Source organism: Loxodonta africana, chromosome 3 (genome assembly GCF_030014295.1).
Source record: "Loxodonta africana isolate mLoxAfr1 chromosome 3, mLoxAfr1.hap2, whole genome shotgun sequence".
Classification (NCBI taxonomy): domain Eukaryota; kingdom Metazoa; phylum Chordata; class Mammalia; order Proboscidea; family Elephantidae; genus Loxodonta; species Loxodonta africana.
Genome location: NC_087344.1, coordinates 105,116,527 through 105,139,962, shown reverse-complemented (window position 1 = coordinate 105,139,962; position 23,436 = coordinate 105,116,527). Strand labels below are relative to the sequence as shown.

The following is a 23,436-nucleotide window of genomic DNA, read 5'->3' as shown; positions in this document are numbered from 1 at the left end:
GAAGAGCAAAGATGTCACCTTGAAGACTAAGGTGCGCCTGACCCAAGCCATGGTATTTCCAATCGCATCATATGCATGTGAAAGCTGGACAATGAATAAGGAAGACCAAAGAAGAATTGACGCCTTTGAATTGTGTTGGCGAAGAATATTGCATATACCACGGACTGCAAAAAGAACGAACAAATCTGTCTTAGAAGAAGTACAGCCAGAATGCTCCTTAGAAGCAAGGATGGCGAGACTGCGTCTTACACACTTTGGACATGTTGTCAGGAGGGATCAGTCTCTGGAGAAGGACATCACGCATGGTAGAATACAGGGTCAGTGGAAAAGAGGAAGACCCTCAACGAGGTGGATTGACACAGTGGCTGCAACAATGAGCTCAAACATAACAAGGACTGTAAGGATGGCTCAGGACTGGGCAGTGTTTCGTTCAGTTGTGCATAGGGTTGCTATGAGTCAGAACCAACTTGACAGCACCTAACGACAACAACAACAAATCAGATACGGGTGCAATTTTAGGTATGTTCAATCCTGGAGCAAAATTCCCCTTCATCTGTGAACCTGTAAAATCTAGACTACAAATATCTGTTTCCAAAGTACAATGGTGCAACAGGCACATGGTAGACCTTTCCATTACAAATGGGAGAAATTAGAGGGAAAAAAGGTTTAATGGGCACCTAGCAAGTCCAAAACCCAGCAGAACAATTTGCATTAGCTCTGTGACACCATCTGGGCAATGGCCCTGCCCTCCAGACTCTGGGTGTTGACCACACTCTCTAGACTCTGGGTGGAGGACCCTCTGCCTTGGGCTTCAGGCTTGCCTTCCAGTCCCACTGGGGTGGTAATTCTACTCCCATGGCTATGGGCAGCCCCATTCTCCTGTCCACTGAGTGGTGACCCCACCCCCTCACAGACCCAGCAGGCCCTGTTCTTCTGCCCTTTGGGCATGGCAGCCCCACTCCCTCAGCCTTGGGTGGCAGCCCCATCCCCCCTCCCCCCTGCACACCTTAAAGGCAGCCTCACACTGCAGAAGCGAGTTAGTGAAGATTCAACTCTTTGAAACCTAGGAGGCTGTGCCCCACCCTTTGAGATCCAGGAGACTGTGGGCCCACCCTTTGAAACTGAGAAGGCGCTGCTTTCCATGCTCCTTCCAACAGTTCTGCTGATCTCCAGGGATGGTCCTTTTCTTTTCTTGGAGGACAACAGGTGTAGCTTCTTTGGCCTGTTTCTTGCCTGTAGGATTCCAAGAACCAGACAGCCTTCTCTCCTTTGTTCTTTCTCTGTCCGCTTTAGTCTAAGCTAATGAGTTTTCTACTGTGGTGGTTGGTCAGATCCACCAGTCACAGGCTTTAACCTCTCTGACAGAAGTTTGTGTAACCAAGCCCTTGGTGAACATTCTAAGACACATGTCCTTAGTTTGTGTGACAGAATTTTCCAAATCTTTAAGTTCTGTTTCATTTTGCATGGTTCATTTTTAAGTCCATCTCTTTCCTCTCACGTTTTACTATAAGTGGCAAGGAGAAACCACATGGCCCCTTTAAGATCTTGCTTAGTAATCTCATCAGCCAGATATTCAAGTTTATCACTTACAAATTCTACCTTCCACCAAACATTTGAACATAATTCATGGAAGTTCTTTGCCACTGTGAAAGACGCACTGCCCTTCCTCCACTATCCAATCATATCTTCATCAATTCCTTTTAAAGCCTCACCAGAAGCACATTTTACATCCTCATTTCTAGCTACAATCTGCTGCTGGTGCCATATGTATTCTCTAAGATGATAGAGACTTTTTCTCTATAGCTCTCCTCACTTTCTTCTGAGCCCTCACCAGAATTGACTTTGATGTCCATAATTCTAACAATACCTTCAAGGCTATCTAGGCTTTTACTTTTAGGCACTTTAAAACTCTTCCATCCTCTACCCATTACCCAATTCCAAAATGGCTTCCACATTTTAGGTATCTGTTAGAGCAGGACCCCTCTTTCCAGTACCAAATTCTGTCTTAGTTATTTAGTGCTGCTTGCTACAATAGAAATACCACAAATGGGTGGTTTAACAAACAGAAATTTCTCTCAGTTTAGGAGGTCAAAAGTCCAAATTCAGGGTAACAGCTCTAGGTGGAGGTTTTATCTCTCTGTTGGCTCTGGAGGAAGGTCCTTGTCTCCTTGAGCTTCTGCTCCTGGGCAATCTCCACATAGCTCGGCATCCTTCTTCCCCCATCTCTACTTCTCCCATGCTTATTTAATCTTTTTTATATCTCAAAAGAGATTGACTCAAGATACACCCTAATCTTGCCTTATTAACATAAAAAACATAACCTAATCCTCGTTAACATAACCTAATCATGCCTCATTAACAAAATAAACACAACCCATTCACAAATGATATTATAACCACAGGCAGAGGTTAGAATTTACAACACATATTTTTGGTGGACACAATTCAATCCGTAACAGCCGCTATCACCATTCTTATTCAGCACTACTCTGAAAGTCCTAGAAAGTATAGCAAGACACAGAAAAGAAATAAAAGATATAAGAATTAGAAAGAGACTGGATCAAAATTGTCTTTATTTTGAATATATACAATTATCTACACAGAAAACACAAAAGAAACTATAAGTAAATTATAAGAATTTATATGACATCTTAAGAAGGTAGCTGGATATAAAATAAATATATAAACCTTAAATTGCAACAGTTAGAAAAATGCAAATTTTAAAAGGCAGTACTCACAGTGAAAAGAAAAATGAAGTACCATATTTTTGAGGCAAATAATGCACAACTTTTCTGTTTGTTTGCCAATGGCTCCCTCCTCCAGTAAGAAATTTTCGTAAGCATGTTATGCTAATTAATTTTTACAGCAACATGTAAAAAAAATTAGCATAGCATGCTTACAAAAATACCTCGAGGTGGAGGAAGCCGCTGGCAAACAAATGTAGAAGGCGCAAAGTATTTTCACAGAAACACAGTAACTAGAAATTTAATCCCAAGGAGCTATGGTGGTATAGTGGTTAAGCACTAGGCTGCTAATGAAAAGGTCAGCTGTTCAAACCCACCAGCAGCTCTGTAGGAGAAAGATGTGGCAGTCTGCTTCTGTAAAGATTTATAGCCTTGGATATCCTATGGAGCAGTTTTACTCTGTCCTATAGGGTCACTATGAGTCAGAATCGACTAGATGGCACATAACAACAACAAAGAAATAAAGCCCACATGCATAGACATGGAAGTCTTTTGTAAAGAAAATTAGAAAATGTGTTAAAGAACAGCAGTAGGAGCCCTGGTGGCACAATGGTTAAGTGATTGGTTGCCAAACGAAAGGTTGGAGACTCACGCCCACCCAGGAGCTTCCCGGGAAAAAGACCTGGCAATCTGCTCCCCTAAAAATTACAGCCTAGAAAATCCTACAGGGCAGAGGTCAACTCTGGAATAAGGCTGCTATAAGCTGAAATAGATTCAACATCACCTAACAACAACATAGACATAGTAAAGGAAATTCATCATTCATCAATGTTGGTAGATACGTAGACCCATCATCATAAAAATGTTCTCTCCAAATTGATCTATAGATTCATTGTGATGTCAACTAAAATCCCAATTTTAATCCCAATTAGAATAACAATTCTCTTAGAATTGGACGAGCTGCTTCTAAAATTCGTATGTAAAAACAAAGGGCCACAGAGTCTCTCTTATTATAAAACCGGAATCATTAAGATAATACGGAACCAGAGGAATTATAGATAAATAGATAAACAGAACCAAACAAACTCATACACACATGGAAAAATAACTAATGGCAGAAAACACGCTCTAAACAAATAAAGAAAGGCTGTTCAACAGATTGTGCTAGGACACTTGGTAATGGATATGGCAGAGGGAGATGAAATTGGATACCTACTTCACACCCAACACCAAAATCAATTCCAGGTACATGAAATTCTTAAATAAGAAAGGCAAGTTTTAGAAGACAATATAGATAATCTTTAGGTCTTTGAGGTAGAAAAGAATTTCTTTTAAAAAAGCTGAAATCAAAAAAGGAAAAGACTGATTTAAAAAAACTGACTCCATTAAAATTAAAACGTCAATTCTTTAAAAGATATCATAGAGTGAAAAGATAAGCCACAATCTGGGAGAATATATTTTTTAAACACAAAGCTGCAAGAGAGTCTTATATGGTAGCCACTAGCCACCTGTGGCTATTTTAATTAAAACTAAATAAAATTAAAATTTTAATTACTCAGTAGCTTTTTTTTTTTTTCTGGCCACATTTCAAGAGTTCATTAGCCACGCATAGGTACTGGCTGCTTGATTAGACAGCAAGATATAGAACATCTCCTTCAATACAGAAAGCTCTCGGACAGTGCTGATCTACGATATGTATAGAATTTTTAAATTCCTAAAATAAACAGACAAATAACTCAAAAGAAAAATAGGTAAAGGGTAGTGACAGGCATTTCACAGAACAGAAAAACACAAAAATGTACCATAAACATGTACAAATCCATTTCGCCCTCATTAGTAATCAGAGTCAAACAAAACCCCGTAATATACCATTTCAGACACCTCGAATTGGGAAAAAACTAAAAATCAGACAATACCAAGTACTAAAGAGGAAGCAAATTGGCAAATTTTTAATACACTGCTTGTAGGCGGGTAGCAGTTTGGCATTATCTATCCAGTCATGTTGAACATTCTGGTACCTTAAGGCAACAATTCCATTCAAGAGAAGGAATTCTCAACCTCAGGTGAACAATCCCTCCTCCCACCTAGGGCATTTGTGTGTGTGGACTATAAGCGTATAAGCGTATGTGCACATGCATGCATGCATACGTATGCGCACACGCGCGCGCACACACACACACACAAACAAAACATTTTAATGGCATTTACTGGGCAGGGGCCAGGAATACTAAAATTATTGGAATTAAAAGAACAGTCTCATCCAAACTATGCACAGAGAGATATGAACAAAAAAGTTTGCAATATTTTGTTCACAATATCAAAACAGTGGAAAACAACCCAAACGTCATCACTATAGAATGGAAAAATAAATTGCATACAATGGAATACCAGAAAAATTGAAAATAAATGACCTTTAACGATATATAGCAACATGAGTGACTCTAAGGAACATAACGAGGAGTAAAAGCAGCAAGATATATTAATATAGCAATATGCTTTGAATTTTTATAAGGATCAAAACAGCAAAAATAAAATAGTTTATTATTTGGGGATATGTATGTATGCAAAACTTAAAAAAAAAAAAAGGCAAGGTAATGGTTAACAAAAAATCAGGATAGGGTTACCTCTGGGAGCAGATCACACAACAGCCTTCTAAATAACCGGTAAATGTTTTATTTCTTTAATCTATACATTATGTTTTATACACTTTGCATGTTTGATATATTTCACAATTTTTTAAAAAAAGCTTAATTACTTACTAGCTGGAACACTTGAACTTTCTGAACTTCATTAATAATAACAATGCCACCAATTTCACGGAGTTGTTCCATAGTTCAAAGGAGATATGGCATAACGAAGTGATATCAAATTATTCAGGAAATATGCAAATGTAAGCTGATGTTGTTGTATGTTATATACTAAAAGGGTCTGGAAATCACGTTGTAGAAGCAGAAATGATTTAAGGCCTGTGTAAACTGAAATTTTGCCTAAATAATACAAGACATGATCATTATCACCAAATACTAGATGGAAAAGAGGCATGAGATCTATTTGTTCAGAATTCTTCCAGAGGGCAGAACCAGGACTAATAAAGTTAAAAAAAAAAAAAAAAAAAGTGCCGTTGTCAGGCGCTTGGCTGCTAACTGAAAGCTCAGTAGTTCGAACCCACCGGTTGCTCCACAGGAGAAAGATGTGGCAGTCTGCTTCCGTAAAGATTATAGCCCTGGTAATCCTATGCGGCAGTTCTACTCTGTCCTATAGGGTTGATATGAGTCGGATCTGTTTTGGTTTGAGTCAAGAGCATTTAAGAGAGAGCTTTTTGACAACAGAGACAGTTCAGAACAGCTCAGAACAGACTATGTGACAACTCTCCTTCACCTGAACTATCAGATAAAGATAAGAGCTTAGCAGAGACTTCTGTTTTGGAAGAAAACATGAATTTTTCAAATAAACTCTGTTAAAATAAAAACGCAGACAATATAGCTTTGTGTTCAACTCATTTGGAAAACTAGCTCTCCTACTTAATAGTAGGATACTTAAACAAAATTTAATAATAATAATACTTTAAATATTTTTATAATATGTTATGATATTATTATATAATATAAATGCTACAATAATAATACTTTAAATTTCATAATAAATAATACTTAAATGAAATTTTGGGTAATTTATTTTGCCTCTTGGAGCTTTAATTTCCTCATCTGTGAGAAGAATAATATCTTTCTTTCAGGGTTATTTTGGAAAATCAATGTGATAATATATTAAAATAGCCTTGCACCAGTGTTCCAAAAAAATGTTCAATAAGCTGCTATAATTTAAAAAAACTTCTTATTGAAGGCTTCCAAATTTGTTCTTCGCTATGTAATTAAGGCAATGATATTAGTCCAAGAAAACACAACAACTTTCACGTTTGAGAACAGCAGAAGGAAGAACTTGTATCTGTTACTTCAAAGAAAGCAGCAAAGCTGATATCCCTGGGTCAGTTTCTTTAAAACGTTATCAAATGGCCTTTGGTCTTCCCAAAAGTTTTCCTCGAACATGTCTTCTCCCATAAAACCAGCTTTAAATTTCATGACCCTAAAGCACTTTCCAATTTGCCGGAATAAAAATTAAGACAGGAATTATGAAGATAAAACTTGATAACAGCAAACCACATCATATTCACTATAATTTCAGGTAATTAGGTTTTGTTTTGTTTTGTTTTTAATTCTAAAGCTGAGAAAAACCACACATACATAACTGCTTAGGTCCTGGAAACGTAACTTGCAGAAACAAATAAGAAAGGTCACTGTCTATAAACAGGAAATGCTGAACTTCAAGATTAAACCACAGTAATTTATTATAACTAAATAACTATCCTATAAATAACTTCACTCTAATGTTGCCTGCAAAGCTTTTTTTTCTCGTATAGCACTTCTGAGGTTCAGATCAAGTCAAGCTGTTCTCCATGAATAAAAATAGGCAGCATATCAAAGAGTTTAAATTATTGTGTATTTTACCATAGTTATCTTTTTATTCTGTGGAAGCACTCTCTGCTACAGCATCTGGTTTTTAGCTTGAGCATGTTTTTTAACTTACGTTTCAAACCAAGCTTCAAATTACCAGTTGACAGTCACATACTGTAATGAAGTTGGTGGATTAGCTGAAATTAAAACCCAGAATCCTCTTTACCACCCTTCTTTTCAAGCAGATCAATTATTTATGACCCAGTTCACCAACACTATGTTTTAATTTAGGAGGCAGTCCATTTGAAGCCAGCTATAAATAAAGTAAACAGAATCTGGCTTGGAAACTTTTTGGCCCCACAGAGCACTGAAAGAAGATGGGTATAAAGCAGCAAAAGGAGAATACAAGAAAAGAGGAAAGAAAAAGAAAGGAACAAAAGGCACCAGCATTTGCTGAACTGCTTCTGTATCAGGACCTTCCACATAGACGATTTCATTTTATACTCACTTAATTTTACATAACTTCATTTAATTCTCACAACCCCATGAAGCAGATATTATGTTCCCCTTATTTTTTTTTATGAGGAGCCCTGGTGGTGCAGTGGTTAGGAACTCGGCTGCTAACCAATAGGTCAGCAGCAGTTTGAATCCACCAGCTGCTCCTTGGAAACCCTATGGGGCAGTTTTACTCTATCCTATAGCGTCGCTATGAGTCGGAATCGACTCAGTGACAATGGATTTTTTATCTAAGATTGAGAAACTGAAGCTTAGAAGCCTAAATCATTCATCTGAGGTCAAAAAGTAATTAGGAAAACCAAAATTTAAACTGGGGTTTGTTGGATTCCAAAGCCTGAGCACTTTCTTCTTTATTATAAGAAACATCTTATATTTTAAAATTTGAACAGTTTCTGAATCTTCAAAACAACAAAAAGAAATTCAATAATACTTGAAACCCTGGTGGCATAGTGGTGAAGTCCTTGGCTTCTAACCAAAAAGGCAGCAGTCTGAAGCTACTAGCTGTTCCTTGGGAACTCTATGGAGCAGTTCTACTCTGTCCTATAGAGTTGCTATGAGTTAGAATCAACTCAACGGCAATAGGTTTTTTCTCCCAAAGTATAACATGAATAACAGAAAACCAGCCACGTAACCATGGTTTCAACTTTTTCTGAGAACCTAAAGTGTGCAGTTGTCACCATAATGTTTAAGATGTCTTTGTATAGGTGCATTTATAAGGTGGCATTGTACAGACAGAACAACAAGAAACCACAAGTGGAAATCACTTGGAAAGAGAGATGAAGCCACCTCCAAAAGCAAAGCAAAGACAGAGAATGTCAAGGACTCCACAGCCTCTCACCTGCTGTACTTCACTTTCTCCGTTGGAGATTTTCTCAGTGTACACAAAGGAATTGAATATCCGCTGCAATGAAAAGAAAATGAACAGACGTTAGATTTTCTAAATAAGACAGCCATTTTCTTTGTGGGAATGTGTGTGAATAATTTGTTTACAACAAAAACAGAATCAAGTAGAAAAAATTTAATTAAAATATGGCAATTTTACACAGAGAAATCCAAATATCAGCCAAAGTCAACCCCGCTTATATAAGCAAGACCCAGGCACTTCTGTAGTGAAATAAACCAGATGTTACACTATATTTTTCATTTTCAAAAACACATTTAATTATAGATTTCCGGAGCCCATGCCATCTTATCCGACTGGTAAATCTGACAAAGTTGTGTTTCTCGTTTAAATCCTACACTCCCTGAACGCTGTAATTGTCTACAGACGCTAAAACCTAATGTAATAAAGCTCTTTAAAAAGGACTCTTTCCATATTCTCTCAAGTCTCTGTTCAGTCACTACCTAACCAATATTATCTATCACTTCCGTTACTCAAGCACCCCCTCAGGAGAGTAACGTAATAGGACTTGCCAAATATGCGTGGCCTTAAGAGAAGATCCAGTCCTTACATGCCAGGAAATATGACAACCCTGCCAAGGCATTAGCCTAAACTATGGCACACAAATACACACATTCTTCCACTGGTCTCTGCAGTACCCAACTCCTCCCAACATTGCCTGTATTTAATATGTCTCTGCGGACTTACAACTTTACAAAACGCTATGTCACTGAACAATCGCTACGGACTAAAAAATGAGAATCCAAGATACATATCTGAGAGAGGGGCACAACAGAGCGGCAGCCTCATCGCTTATCCTAAAGCTTTAAAGATACCACTGGAACTCTCCAGATGAGAAGGGAGTCAGACCTAGAGATGCCAGCCAAAATTTCCTTTTTCCTTTCTATCCTCTTGCCAAGGGTTTGTCAGCATCTGGGACAGCCTCCCAGACAGCCTAACACACCTGCATGGTTGTGGTGAGGAAGACAAGTCCCAAGTTCATCAAGGGCTGTAGAATCTAAACAGAGTGCAAATGAAGGAAGATCAAGGTGCTGGGGCAAACTTGGGAAGAATTGGGGTGGAATTACAGTTGGAAAATTATAGTTACAAATTATCACGGTGCCTCCCACCATTCTCCAAAGTGCCACTCATTCATTCAACAGATATGTACTGTCCCTTTCTTCCCTCAAAATGGCTTTGCTGATAGAAAAGTCTTTATTGCAAATTTCTAATAAGGAAGATAAGGACACTGATGTTGACTAATACTTATTGCATGGGGTAGGCACCGTTCTAAGTATGTTCCTTCTGCTTATTTAAGTCTTGCAAAACCCTTTCGCAATAGGTACCATTATTATCACCGTTATATAGATGAGACACTGAAGATATTTACTGAGGGCCTTGAGGCCTACAATGTGTGTCACATGCATATGTTATTCAATCTTTATACAAACTTACTGTGGCTTTAGAGATGAAAACTAAGACTCTGAGAGGTTAAGAAACTTATCCAAAATCACTTGGCAAGGCTGGGATTTGAACCCAGGCACTGTAACTCCAGATCTGGTGTTTTATCTCTATTGCTTCCTAGGAATTTGCTACCTCATTGCTTGACACATATAAAAAATCATTGTCAGGGTCTAATACCTGAATATAATGCAGATTAAAAATCCCTTATTTGTAATTTCAAAATTTAAAAAGCTCTGAATATCAAAAGTTTTTGTCATTTGTCAGCAAAACATGATATAACCTTAACTTCTTTGGTGGTAATTCCTAACTTGAACTGATATGTATTTATATTCTTTATTAAACCATTTAGTGTGGGACTCATGTGTTTTGCTGTGGATGCATTAAGGCATTTGATTATAAGAATCTGCTCCAGATCTCAATGGAGATGTTTTATAATCAAGTGGCATCAGGATTCTGAATGCTAAAGTACACCAGTATTTCAGAAAAGGGGTTTTAAACCTATACATTCCCGTTCCTACAATTCTCGATTCCCAGTTTTCTGGTGAACACCATAGTTGATTAGATTATGATGATCTGAGGAGCTGTGCTCTATTGCTAGCCGAAAGGTTGACATTTAGAACCCACCCAGCAGCTCCATGGAAGAAAGGCCTGGCAATCTGCTTCTGTTAAGATTACAGCCAAGAAAACCCTATGGAGCAGTTGGAGCAGTTCTACTCTACAACACATGGGGTCACCATGAGTCGGAATCAACTCAATGTCAACTAACAACCACAAGTAGCTGGGACAATGTCTAACACATCACTACATCCACACTCCCAGGCTCTATTCTAATTTTCATACAAAAACTGTTCAACACCAAAAGTACATCTTTATTAAAAATTAACATAATCCATGTAGTGTCTCCAGATCCTGGTGAATGTGATGATTTCCTATTTCCTTTCTGGCAGTGATATTCCAGTTCATGCAGTATCTGTCTTCTCCTGGAAGGTGCTATCCCAAGAGGTGACTGATAGGTGATGCATAAACAACTCCAGGGAAACAAACCAGGCCCACCCTGTTCAAGCCAACACCCACGAAAGGCCCAATATAAGGAAGAAAATCAGCTCTCTCACCTTTTTTACAATGAAGATTGGTTCCCTGGTAGTAACAAGGAATGTATGCCGAGAAGGCCATGTTTTCGCAAGGCTGTGTTTTGGTTCCTATATTAGTCATACATTATCATAACAATTATTGTTATTGTTGGGTGCCATCAAGTCAATTCTGACTCATAGAAACTCCATGTGACAGAGTAGAACTGCCCCATAGGGTCTCCTAGGCTGTAATCTTTACTGGAGCAGATTGCCAGGTCTTTCTCTTGCAGAGCGTCTAGGTGGGTTCAAACTGCCAACCTTTTGTTTAGCAGCCGAGCACTTAACCATTGTGCCACCGGGGTCCCCATGATTATTAATAATGGTTGCTAATATTTTTATATTTTTATGTCAATCTTTTTATGGCTTCCAAAGCGTTTTTCTATTCTCTGCCCCTAATAAATGTGGGTAAGTAAAAGAACGTTTAAAAAAGCAAAGAACATTCAAAAAGCTTATATGTGAGCAATGGCGATTCTGTAAGTCTACCTGTTGTATACATCTTCTAAGCACCCCATTAATGAAAGATGGCCTGTAAGAATCATAGTTTGGGGCTATCATCAAAACTATTCCCTGCTCCTCCTTCTTTTTCTAGAAAAAATAATAACCTTAGCAAACCAGGCCAGTAGAACCTATACAAGTAACTCATGCATGACATAACCGCTCAACCATGTCTGGTGCAGGCTTAAAAGTTCAGGCTCATGTGCGCACTTGAGATCTCCAGGTATAGAGTGAGTTTTCCACCATGCTCACAACATGGTCAGGAGACAGTTATCTTTCACAAAACCCAGGGCCTGGTAAGGCCTGGCTCTCAGGGCCTAGTCTGTTATAGTTTACAATTTCATATAAATAAATAATCTCAGTTTGATCCTCAGAAGAACCCTGTGTGGTGGTAGGGAGACGGGTTCGAAACCACACGTTACAGATTTAAAAAAAAAACCAAGACTCAAAAGTTAGAAAATTTGTCACAGGTAAAAAATTGAAGTACGGAGGCTTGAACCTAGATCGTGAGTTAAAAATGGGTATTGCGTTTTAGGAAAACTATTAAACTCATTCACATCACTGTTTTTTTTTTTTTTTTTTTTCAGGATAAACCAAACCCATTGCCATCGAGTTCATTCCGACTCACAGAGACTCTATATGACAGAGTAGAACTGCCCGTACACTTTCCAAGGCTGTAAACGTTCACGGAAGCAGACTGCTACAGCTTTCTCCTTCAGAGCGGCTGGTGGGTTCAAACCGCCTGTTAGCGGCTGAGCGCATAACCACTGCGCCACCACAGCTCCTTCTGGTTCAGCTAGGAGTCCAAAAGAAAACCTGTGGCAGTGGAGTCAATTCCAATTCACAATGACCCTGTAGGCCAGAGTAGAACTGCCCCGCAGGGTTCCCGAAAGCAGACTGCCACAGCTCTCTCCTATGGAGAGGCTAGTGGGTTCAAGCTACCAACCTTTTTGGTTAGCTACTGAGTGCTCTAGGGAAATTAATATCTGAATATAGAAAAACATGAGGAGTTGAGTTCTTTTCTCCTCATTTTACTTTAAGCAAGATATAATGTGCTGGCACAACCTCACCCATGTGACCAATGTCAGGAGTAATTAAAAGGGCCAGCAAAGGTTTTACTTTTTTATTACTTTCCATTTGCTATGTGAACCTGTGAAAAGAATACGACACAGTTTTTTGTTGTTGTTGTTTTGTTTTTTGAGGTGGAGGGAGAAGGACTGTTTTTAATTTGATAGCCAGCATTCCAAACGATATACCTAGCTGACATTTTGGTGACCTCGGCGTAGAGTCTTCCTGGTTGTTAGAGGACATGGATATGGCAAGGAAAAGATTTCCTCCAACATGAAAACGATGAGTGATTCCGCTAGGTCAGGTCCTCAGCCCTCGGGATGATTCACTCACAGTAACAGGGTGAGGGTATGGGCGGGCGGGCAGGCAGGCGGGGCGGGTAGCCGGCATTCTATTCTACTCTTCAAGTTGTCACTTTCCCTTATCCCAACTCTCTGGAGGACCAAAGGAATTCCAGCAATTTGAACTCTTAATCTGAACACAACCCAGGGGGAGTCAGGAGTTACTCCGCTCAATTTACAAGTCCCAGGAAGTAAAGGCAAAGATATTCCCCACCTCTGCCTGTGACTCTTTCTCGTTCTTAAAAGTTCTTTTTGAGTACTAAAAGTAAAAATATGCTTTACTGTATACTAAACAGACCATTCAAATTGATAGGGGGTTACAAAAAGTTATTTTAAGTAGAACTATTTCACTAAAGTCTCTTCATTTTTTACATTTATTTCCACAATCAAAAGAAAACAACGAAATGTCTTATTCTCACACTCATGAGAACTGAGTACTCTGATCTAAAGACAAAAGCAACCTTTCTCTCATTAATACACACACTTTGACAAACTGGCAGTATCTTCTCCAGTAAATTATATGCATGTTCTATGACCTAGCAATTCTCACTCTTGGTATATGCCTAATAGAAATGTCCTCATGTGTTCACCAAAAGACATGTACAAGGATGTTCACAGCAGCACTTCTCATAATAACCCCAAACTGGAAAATACCCAAATGTCTATCAGCAATAGAATAAAAAACAAATAAATTGTGGTGTCTTTACAATGTTATATTCAGCAGGGAGAATGAACAAACAATCGCAACATGCATCAACATGGATGAATCTTACAAACACAATGCTGAGCGAAAGAATCCAGACACCAGGATACAAACTGTACAATTCCATTTATATCACGTTCAAAAACAAGCAAAACTAGCCTATCCTGTTAGAAGTCAGGATAGGGCTTAGTTACCCTTTGTGGAGAGTGAGGGGGCTTTTAGAATGCTGTGGGAAATGTTGTTTCTTTATCTGGGTGTTACAGAGATGTGTTCACTTTTGTGAGACTTCATCAAGCTGTACACTTACAATTGTGCACTTTTCCGTATGTATGCTATACTTCGATATATTTACTTTAAACATACATTCTAGGTAGTCTCTTTAAAATATATCAAAGTCAAATGTTTTCATAGATTTTTCAAACTGTTTATGCATTTAAAAAGAAAGAGCAAGGACCCACTAACTGGGCTATTATAATACTCAAAGAAAAATCTAAAACTCAATCCATAATCTAGATAAAATTACAACTGTATCAACTGGAGAGTCACCTAGCAATGCGCAGATAAGGCTTCCTGAGCCTTCCCTGAGGCTACATATTAATTGCGCCCTCATACTGTAAGTACATACATTTACTTAGTCTTCAGCTCCCATTCAATGGAACTGTACAAACCTGAATTTTCAGCAAGAAAAAAGGTATCTTTAACAGAATTTCATGCAACCTGGAGGCTCTAAATTTATATAACAAAACTTAATCAAATCTCCTCTCCTTGCATATACCAGTGCTTTTATTACCTAAGCACTGCCTTCTCCTTCATCCTCAAAAGAGGAGGTTCGATCCCTCATCCCCAAAAGAGGAGGTTCAACCCAAATTAGTTAAATTTGGGGTTAAAAGTTAGCCTTATAATAGTTGAAGACAGTTCTCCCTACCTCCACTCCAAGAGAGAAAAACATTTTTTAAAAGAGGACAAACATCTTGAAAAGCAACTTGTAAAACAAGTTCCTCTATGTTTTACGTCTCTCTTATGGGCTGTACCTTAGTCCTTCCTGTCCCCACTGCACTGACCCACTATCTCCTCCCCTCCCAAATCTCTCCATTTAATTGGGCCTGCCATCAAGATGGCAAGCGAATTCCACTTTGCTGGAACCAGAACAATTACTAGTGTTAATAAGATAGTCGGTCCAGACTGTTGCCCCCACCTTCACTCCTCCAACAGATCTGCCACATTTTAACTAGGTGTTTGAATGAATGCTATGGTAGAATACAGGAAACCCTAGTGGCATAGTGGTTAAGTGCTACAGCTGCTAACCAAAGGGTCAGCAGCTTGAATCCACCAGGTGCTCCTTGGAAACTCTATGAGGTAGTTCTGCTCTGTCCCATCTACTCGATGGAAGTGGATTTTTGTTTTTGTTTTTATAGTAGAATATCACACCGAAGAAATGAATACTTCTATATCCCTAATGAGATTCTATTGCTTTTCCCCAGTCTTTGCTAAGGAAATGCAAGACTGAATTTTTATTCAAAAGCTTATTCTCTTGCTATTTACAGGTCTCTGTAGCAAGCCAGTTCAGGCTGACAAGTTCACTAATAGCTTCATTCAGTTCTACTTTTGTTTCTATGATTTTAGGCATTGCGTCCAGAGGGAAGGAAAATATAGATCACAACTGTTATCTCAAAAAGCTGACCAACACTAACCACTGAAACAGAAAAGTGCCATTGTTTAAGCAAGCTCCAACCATGACTGGGCTGAGAACTTAATTTGAGTATTTCAGAAAGAAAACATATGCATGACTTTATTCTCCCCTAAGCACACCCCCATGAATAATCTTTGACCAGGTTTTAAGGAATCCCTCCTGCCCAGAAGATTAGGCACCGTCTGATTTTTACCAGACTATTTAACCTAACACTGTGAAACATGTGGAAGGTCCAGAAAAATGACGTTCTCTGAGGAGGTTGATCATACTGCATTCTGAGGTCACAAACCTGTTGCTATAAATCTCAGTCATTTTCTTAATCTCTAAACTTGCTCATACTGGACACAGGTGGCTTAAGAAAATAGTTTGCCAATAATATTCAAAAGGCCATCACTAAAACAAAAATTGGAAATAACCTAAATGTACAACAGTAGGGGTCCAATGAAATTACTCTTCATTCAATCAAAAACATATTGTGCAGATATTAAAAGTAGGTTTACAATGATTTGTTAACAAGGAATGCTTAAGAATATTTTTAAAGCAGTATTTAAATACACATATTTTTGTAATCATGTGGGGTGACTACAAATAATTATGTATGTGTTATCCAGGGTTTGGCACTGATTCAAGTGGTTTACAACACATCAGCTCATTTAATATTCACAATAATCTCCTCATAGTAATTACTATGTTCTCATTTTACAGGTAAGGAGACTGAGGTTCTGAGAGATTAAGTAACTCACCCAAAAACCCGTTGCTGTTGAGTCGATTCCGACTCACTGAGACCCTATAGGACAGAGCAGAACTGCCCCACAGAGTTTCCAAGGAGTGCCTGGTGGATTTCAACTGCTGACCTTTTGGTTAGCAGCCGCAGCACTTAACCCCTAAACCACCAGGGTTTCCTAACTTACCCAAAGTGGACCATTATTAAGTGGTAAAATCTGCCTTATTCCAAGTTTATGTATATTCCTCTATGCCAGCATCCTCTTAATACAGAAAACCTGTAAAAATCTAGAATTGACTAAAATAGTAACAGGGCTTGTCTGTGAATAATGAATCTAGAATATATTTTCCTTCTACTTTTTTTGTTTTTTCATTTTTCCAAATCTCAAAATTCAGCACATATTATGCTTAAAATGGGAAAAGGCAAACATTACTTTTCAAAGTTCTCATACTCAAAAAACGACACAGATCCAAAGTTGTAACTAAATTCTACAAAGAGCCATTTGCACTGAGTCACCACCTCAAGAGCTTTCAGAAGAGAAAATAAACGCAGGGGCTTATATTTGGCCCTTACTATAAAAACTATATCTTGAATATCACAGTGACTTGCAACAAACAGGGCTATCCCAGTTTTATAACAAAGGGAAATGCTTAGATACTGAAAACCATGGCAGAGGAAGAGGCCTAGGTTGGGAATTAAAACAAAACTAATCAGTGACACAATAGATGACCTTGTGCAAATGGTATCCTGGGCACACATGTCCTGGCCGACAGACTTCCTTATTTTGTTTAGGGTTGCTATGAATAAGGATTTAAAAAAAAAACAAACCTGTTGCTGTCAAGTCAATTCTGACTCACAGCGACCCTATAGGACAGAGCAAAACTGCCCCATAGGGTTTCCAAGGCTGTGATCTTTACAGAAGCCGACTGCCACATCTTTCTCCAGAGGAGTGGCTGGTGGGTTTGAACTGCGGACCTTTTGGTTAGAGCCAAGCACCCCTGCGCCTCCAGAGCTCCTTGATGATGGTAACAGCTAATGTTTCTATAGTGCTTACTACCTGTCAGGCATCAGGTACTTTACATATATTAACTCATTTAATCTCATAAATATGAAGGTGAATTTATATAAATATGCAGTAAAAACATTATGAACGCATACCATTATGACGGTTATTCTAACATACCATAATAGCTACTCTATTATTCTACTCTAAGATAGCTAATCTATTAAAAATGTATTAAGAATAGTCTCTTAGTGAGTTATTCTATAATAGTTGGAAGTATTAGAGAGAGAGAGAGAGAGAGAGAGAAACCACATCTGTTGCCATCTAATACCTGGAAAAGTACCTGCATAGTTTATTTACCAACTTAAATCCCAGCTCATTCTTAACAGCCTCCTGCCGATGGTAACTTCTCCCTTCTCTAAACTTCTGCAGCTAAGACAATCTACGTTACGACGAATTTTGTAAAAAGGTAACGGACCTTATTTACTTTTTCTAATCATAAAATATGCTCACTTTTGAAAATTTGAAAATTACTTAATAAGAAGGAAAAAAATCTACTGTCAGATTACTCAGTGAAAGCCAACTATTGTTCACATTTTACTTTATTTCCCTCCAGTCTTTTTTGAGCTGTAGGTCCTAAAATTTTGTGCATTCTTTGACAACTGGTTCATGCCATATATTTTTTTTGATCCCCATGACACCTAGCACTGCAGTACATTGCACACAGTAAACACACATGAGCATTTGTGAATGGATTCATGTAGACATTAGATCATTATTTTGGTTGGTTACAGAATATACTAATGACAAAAGGAGGCAGATATTTTCCTCTTCTCTCAACAATGTATTAACAAAGTCTTTTTGTCCCCCCTGTTTTTCCCTTCCTGTCATTTTTACGCTCTAGTATACAAACACAAACACATACACACAGAGAAACACCACTGGCAAAACAAGCACTTCAAATTCACAAAGGAACTCAAATTATGAATTCCTTAGCCTGATGGCAGTTAACTTTAACACCCTTCTCAACCAATATGAGCTGTGAATAGTAAGAATGCATGAGGGAGAGTCACAAGTTGGTGTCACCTTTACAAAGGGCTGCTTGTTTTGGTCCACCCCACCCCTCAAAAGAAATTACAGGGAAAAAGAAAAAGCCTGCATTCTGATTGAGCAGGGAAAATCTAAAGCAATAATCTCAGCAAGCCAAGTTTCTAGTTTTGATCACTTGATTTCCTGTTGTAGCATTCAAAAACAGGAGAGTGGGTGGGTAAACATGAACTCAGAGAACAAAGGCAAGCAAAACAAGACGGAAACACTTCCCTAAATGCAATAAAGGTTCTGAAGGCTTATTGGGTTTTTCGGTTGTTGTTGTTTTCGCTTTCAAAGGGGGTAAGAGGGAAAAAGGCAAGTAAATCAGTTCCACATGTTGGAAAGATTCAGCCTTTAGCCAATGTAACTTGACTATAAGTAATATTCATGACAATGCACATGGCAGCCTCTCAGAAATGGAAAGTCGAGTCGCCCAAAAGCTTAAATGCAAAGCAGATGGTGCCAAATTTCCACTCCCCTACTTCCACTCTTCCTAACTCTTAAATCCCCTGCCCCCACCCTCCAGATCTCCATTAAGGCAATTTTTTTTCACCTTGAAAGAAAAAAAATTGTGATGTTTAATGGCTCTGCTTTTCTTCTTGAGGGTGGCACTTTATGTGCATAAGTATTCAATATTCAGTGCTCTGTGTGTGCACACATGTGCGCACACACCCGTACAAATGCTCAGGTCTCTAGGAATACATCCATTAAAGACAAAGGGAACTGGAAACCTTGAAATGCTTAACCTTCCAGACTTAAGCGACTGATGTTTAATTGATAGCTCAGTCAATCAATCGTGTCCTTTCTGAAGGAGTTAGAAGCCATGTAAAATACGGTCCATAGCCTTAAGGAGCTCACTCTCTAGTTAGGAGAAGAAACTAAGAATAAAGAATAAGTAACAGTGAACAATACAAAGCCGACTCCATATGAACTCAGTATATTTGGCACAAACCCAAAGTGCTGTCAGACTTCAGCAGAGGGGAGACTCTGAAGAGATGGGACTTGGGCTCAACTGCTAAAGCTAAGATTAAAAGAGGAAGAAAGAACAAGAGCTTGGGTGAAAGCATTTCAAAAAATTCACAAAGAGAGACTGACACACAGTATGCATTCATAAAGAAAATATTTATTAAGCTCCCACTTTCGGCCAGATATTCTTCAAGATGCTAAGGGATGTAAGAATGACCACAGGCAAAAACCCCTGCCAGGGTGGACCTTACATTCTAGGCTCCTTGGCATCGGAAGGAGTTCCTGGGTGGTGCAATTAATGTGCTGGGCAGCTAATAGACAGGTTGGAGGTTTGAGTCCACTCAGAGGCTCCTCCAAAGAAAGGCCTGGCAATCTGCTTACAAAAAAATCAGTCATTGGAAGTTCTATGGAGCACACTTCTACTCTGACACACATCGGGTCGCCCTACATTGGAATCAACTTGGCGGCATCTGGTTTGGTATCAGAAAACCCTTACAAAGGACTTAATAAGCATTGGCCCATAAACTTGGAAGTGGGTGTTAAAAGATAAGGATGCTGTTTCTTTCCTGGAAATGCTAACATTCTAAAGAGAGACCCCAAAGTCAATAATTATGATGCAGAGTAATATGTGGAAATAGAAAGCTTCCTAAGGGGAGCCGCTGGAAATAAAACTGAACTAAAAATGGAGTAGAAAGGATGGGGCTTGGGCTGTGGAGGCTTTTAAAGCCAGGGAGAGGAGTTGGATTTTACACACACAGTAGGAACTCAGTAAATAATCTTTGAACAGGTAAGTGAATAAATGAATATTCGCCCAGAAATAAAGAGCTGTTAAAAGGCTTTCTAGCTGGGGAGTGACATGGTGAAATAGATGCTTTAGGAATGTTTACATTCCACGCGCTCAAAACCATGCACCCACTTCACTGAACTGTTCCTACTCAACAAGAAGGAAATTTCGTCCATTTAGAAACCAGTTACCATCCCAATGGTCCTCGACAACTTTAAGAACCAAACGAACTGGATCGTCTTCTAACATGACACTTGACCTTGAGGGAGAGTTTTATTCAATTTTGTAATCCCTATAGAGCTTGAATGGAACAGTATTAGGGAATGACGCTGAGAAATACTTGTTCAATAAAATAATTTAATGAAGCGTAACTGCTGATTTGGGGGCAAAAACACAGCTGCAATGTTGCATTACGAGATGACTAATCTTTGGTATTTCAAAATATGCTATTGTGATGCTGTCTGGATATTTTGCAAGTCCTACATGAAATGTTCATTTATATCATATTGAGAGAGACAATTTTTAAGAAATGCAATTCTGGTATATTCTTTTATTTAAAACCAAACCAAAAACCAAATCCATTGCCATCAAGTCAATTCCAACTCATAGCAACCTTACAGGACAGAACAGAGCTGCCCCATATGCTTTCCAATGAGTGCCTACTGGATTCGAACTGCTGACCTTTTGGTTAGCAGCCATAGCTCTTAATCACTACACTTTTTTTTTTTTTTTTCAGTAGAATCATTAAATAAATAAACTAAAAATAAAAACTTATAACAATACCTAAACAACTAATAATGTCATATTTCAGTTCTAATCAAACTAGCTCTCTGGCCCAGCAAAGTCATTTAACATCACTAGGCCTCATTTCTTCACCTATAATATGGGAAAGTAGGTTAGATTATATAAAACACTGTGATCCTAAAATTTCCACTCTACTACTGTGCTGGAATTTTATTGAAATATCTATTGATAGACTTTTAAGAAGCTACTAATGTGAAGAATCTTTCTGCCATATGGCTGTTTCAAGAAAATTATATTTTCTGATGAGATCTGACTTTTATGGTTAAACAAACAAAAAATTTAAACTTCGAAACTTGCTGCAGGGAGAGTGGCCAAGTATTGAAGAGATAAATGTTTTAAGACAAAAATTTAAATAGAGAAAAAACCAACCTTGAAAATGATGGGTTGAAATGTGGAAATTTAAGGCATGAATCAAAGCCATTAGCTTTTATGGAATAAATGTGATGCTAATATGATTACATAAATGTCTCCCAGGTCCTTCTGATGTATCATTTTTCAAGCTCTCACAGCCAGGACGCCTGCCACGCATGTCGAATACCATGGCAACAGTCCTTGCCTGTAACAGCTCCAGCACAACATGCCGGGAGTCTCCACAATAATTGTTAAATAATATCTCCACTGAAGGATGGCTCACTGGGCTCAGATTCACAATATAATTTTAATGGATAAATAAAAGCTGGTTAGAAAATTTCTTCAAGTTTATGAGGTTATATGTTAAAAAAAAAAAAGGAAAGGGAAGGGAAGTAAGAAAAATCCTCTGTGACCAGCTGGGTGGCCTTGGAGTTACTTAGCTTTGCATCAGTTTCCTAATTTGTAAAACAGAGGAGATAACGATAGCAAGCTACCTTGTGGGATTTTTGTAAGGTTCAAAGGACACTATGTAAGTACAGCACTTATTCCTTGCATACAGTAAGAGTTCAATACAGTTGTTGTGGTTTGTTATCATTAGTTGCCATTGAGTCAATTCCGACTCATGGTGGTGACCCCACGTGTGCAAAGTAAAACTGCTCCATAGAGTTTTCAAGACTGTGACATTTCGGAAGCAGAACACTAGGCCTATCTCCCACGGTGCATCTGGGTGGGTTCGAACCACCAACCTCTAGGCTAGCAGTGAAGCATTTAACAATGTGCACCAGCCAGGGACTCCTCCATACGTAGTAACTTTCAAAAATCCTTCAAAAAGAATAGGTTTTCCCAGAAATAGAAAAGTCATAGAGATTTGAGGTTATCTGATTCTCAATGCCACTGTCAGGAACTCTTCTAAATCAGCATTTCTGAAGACTTCCAAAGTGACAAGACTTTTTTAAAAACTCTGCGTCTTCAAGGAAATGTTTTAGACATTGAAGATATAGGTGTGACATCAGCAGCTCCCAGCGCCTTTAGAAGCTTGGCTCCCATTCTCAACAAACTGGCTTCTTCAAGTTTCTTTAAAAACCCACATGCAGGTTGGGTCCTTGAGAAAGTGACTTTTTCCTTGATTGTTGATAGTACCTGGTAGGGAACACCTGCCTGAGCACAACCCAAATCTCTGGTTTACTTTTGCCCAGGGCTTTGGATGCATATACCAAGGAGACCATATTTGAGGTTGGAAAATATGTTGCAGAGGTGCTGGTCCCTCCGATGTAGCATTACACAGCAGGGTTCTTTCCCTCGAGCAGGGCAGAGCAAACACAGAGGGAGGTGAGTAGTGCTAAAATCCAACCTGTATGTACTAAGCAAATAGGGTACATGGGTAAGGACAAAACACAATAGTAAGCTATGCCTCAAACAGAATCCGTGGCCTCATCTGAAACCCCTTCCTAGACTTATTTGAGCGAAGTCAGTGAGATTAAGCTCCCCTTGGTACAGTTAGTGAATATTTACTTTCACACTGTATTGTAAATGATTGTTCATAAGCATTAGTTGTGCCTCCCAGAAGGAAAGAACAACTCATACTCATCTGGAGAGGTAGTCTACCGCGGTGACTAAGGTGTGGGCTTTGGAATCATCCAGATCTCAGCCATCTCAACTGTGTGGCCCAGAACAAATTATTTAAACCTTCTGAGCCTAAGTTTCCTCATGGGAAATTAAGCAACATGCCTCCAACCCCACACAAAGGCAGAATGGAGTGATAATGGACACCTACTAGGTTTGCTATTAGAAATAGATGGGATGGCAAATAATTACCCAGCTAGGATGGTATCCAGTATATGCTTTGGCTGTAGAGTTGATCCCAACTTCAACTCAAGGTGACCACATGTGTGTCAGAGTACAACTGTGCTCCACAGGGTTTTTGATGGCTGAGTTTTTGAAAATAGATTTTCAGGCTTTTCTTCTTAGGCATCACTGGGTAGACTTGAACCACCAACCTTCTGGTTAGCAGTCAAGTGCGTTAACCATTTGCACCACGTAGAAACCAACAATTAAGCAGAGCTGGTAATTAAAATCGTTGTCCTTTTCTTGGAATATCCAGCATAATCACTGACACACAGATGTCCAATAAATGCTTAGTAAATAAATAAAAACAATTTGCTCATTTGACTTAAGAGGAAACCAAGGTTCAGAGAAGATAGGTGACAGGCCATCAGCCAAAGCCAGGAATAAGTACTGGTTTCTCCTAGCTATTGCTCTCCCACTCTAACAACTTTTTATCATACTGATTTCTTAT

The 23,436-nt window shown here is 38.8% G+C and overlaps 1 protein-coding gene across 1 annotated transcript in view; it reads right to left on the bottom strand.

The window, feature by feature from the left end:
* CACHD1 (cache domain containing 1) overlaps nucleotides 1–23,436 on the bottom strand; it is a 294,726-nt gene that overhangs the window by 175,433 nt on the left and 95,857 nt on the right. Inside the window, exon 2 of the mRNA XM_003411041.4 lies at nucleotides 8,487–8,549. Within this exon, the coding sequence (XP_003411089.1) occupies nucleotides 8,487–8,549 (63 nt within the window). The remainder of the gene's footprint in view (nucleotides 1–8,486; nucleotides 8,550–23,436) is intronic.